Source organism: Bison bison, unplaced genomic scaffold (assembly GCF_000754665.1).
Source record: "Bison bison bison isolate TAMUID 2011002044 unplaced genomic scaffold, Bison_UMD1.0 scf7180017864250, whole genome shotgun sequence".
Lineage (NCBI taxonomy): Eukaryota > Metazoa > Chordata > Mammalia > Artiodactyla > Bovidae > Bison > Bison bison.
This window is the reverse complement of record NW_011494822.1, coordinates 522,524-524,427: the sequence shown is the minus strand read 5'-3', so window position 1 is coordinate 524,427 and position 1,904 is coordinate 522,524. Positions and strand designations below refer to the sequence as shown.

General features: G+C 59.5%; 1 protein-coding gene across 3 annotated transcripts in view; it reads right to left on the bottom strand.

Moving 5' to 3' along the window:
- The window catches only part of CMBL (carboxymethylenebutenolidase homolog (Pseudomonas)), a 24,371-nt gene that overhangs the window by 7,403 nt on the left and 15,064 nt on the right, over window positions 1-1,904 (bottom strand). For all 3 annotated transcript variants that reach the window (XM_010847527.1, XM_010847526.1, XM_010847528.1), the window contains exon 3: window positions 1,146-1,253. In XM_010847527.1, coding sequence (XP_010845829.1) covers window positions 1,146-1,253 — 108 coding nt within the window. The remainder of the gene's footprint in view (window positions 1-1,145; window positions 1,254-1,904) is intronic.

The window sequence follows — 1,904 nt, the reverse complement described above, 5'->3', positions numbered from 1 at the left end:
GAGATGGAGCCGAGGAGCTGCAGCAGACAGCGGATAGGCTGGGGAGGGATCTTCTGAATCTGAGCAAAGGCTGATCCACAGCTCAGAAGGTATCCCCGGGATGCCCATCTCCACACCTTTGTCTGATGCCAGCTCCATTCTCGGGCCCCTGGGGGCTGGGGGCAGGGGTCAGCGTGGGGTCCCCCGGGTCGGGGGATGGAGGGGCCCGCAGCCCGGGGTCAGCTCTAGAGGAGTGGCGAGTCCAGGGACCAGGTGGTCACAGGCAGGGAGCCTTGTTATGGCACTTGCCCCAGCCTGGGCTTGGGGGCAACTTATCAAACACGAGGCTCACGTGTGTAGCAGAACAAAGTCCAATGATGGAAGACGAGGCCTAGGGGTTGGTGGAGTCTTTTGCCTGGGACTCAGGTCTCTAACTCAGGAGGAGCTTGGCCCTGGAGAACATCCTGCTTCTTCCCCCGCCGCTCCATCCTTCACCCTCCAGACAGAGAAGGTTTCCGAGTGGCAGCTGAGCACTCTGGTCCTTGCTTCTGGACTGGCTGGAGCCAATTCAAGGAAAGGCTGCAATCTGGGAGATTTCCCGCCCCCCACTTTTCTTCCCACTGTTCCCTGGACCCTGGCAAGACAGCAGCCCTGGTCTGGCGGGTCTGGTCTAAAGACCCGCAGTTTCCCCAGGGAGGTGGGGAGGATCGCTGGGGGAGGACAACAGCACTCAAGGCTTCGTTTCCGGTCCGCTGAGCAGAAACGGGCCTGAGGTTTTCTCAAGTCTCTCTTCTTCTCTGCCTGTTGTTTCAAGCGGTTCTGCAGCCCGAGGGGGAGGAAGGCGTGTTGGTCTATGGTCCCCAAGAGCCCAAGGGACAGGGCACCCCAGGGACTTCAAGAAAGCTCCCTCAGCATCCTCACCGTGAAGAATTTCCCAGAAGGCAAAGCAAGTGAGCTTGCTGGCAGCAGGGTGCCTGTGGGGTTCTACCCCTCCACTGCATAGACCTTGTCTTCCTGCCTCAGGAAGGACTCAGTGAGCAGTGGCCTCTAAGGTCCTACGTGATGGAGAAGCCAGACCCTCCCCTCCCTCCAGCCTCTTGCTTCCTGGGTCCCTGGGGGCTCCACCAAGACTGCCATGCCGGCTGGTGACACACTGGTAAACTTACTTATCAATCTTTCTGGCATTTCTTGTCTTCAACCACTCCGGGAAGGTGGACCAGTCCCCCGAGGGGTGCCATGGCTCCTGCCCGACAAAGAAGTCTGGAACAATGGTTCTGTAAAATAGGAGAGCCACCCGTCTTAGTGTCGGAGCTGCTGGGACTCGGTCTCGGTTTACCTTCCTTACGAAACCTGGCGTGCTGGCGGCCCCGGACCACAGGAAAAGAAAAAGCAGTGGCCACCGGGCCGACTGTGATCACGGTAAACGGGCCAGCTGGCCCCAGGCCAGAGCATCTCGGATTTCACAACCCAAGGTGCACGGGCCGCCAGAAGCCTAATCAGAGCCCAACCCCTCGGAAACGCCTGGCTCAGCACCATGCCCACGAGGTGTGACACCGGGGACAAAGGTTCTGGGTGGCACCTACCCCTGGGGAGCCGCACCTCTCGGCAGGCCTTTTGAGTTAGCCTCAGGCCAGCAGGCACACCTCTGAGCAGTCCAGTCACCATGACCAAGCAATCTCTCAGCCTCCACTCAAGAGGCCAACGGGGCACAATCTCCCGCCTGGAGGGTCTAGTCTTGGGCAGGCTCTAAAAGGGCTGAGGAGTGGACAAGATGGCTTGTGGGGTCCACTTCAGCCTTCCATGGTCATGTCAGGCATGTCAACCTTCCACGAGCATCAGCCCAGGGACCAGGAAACATGGCTCCAGCCAGAGACCCCGTTCCTAAAGTAAAGGTCACGGCCATGGACAGAGGAACACAGCTCTTC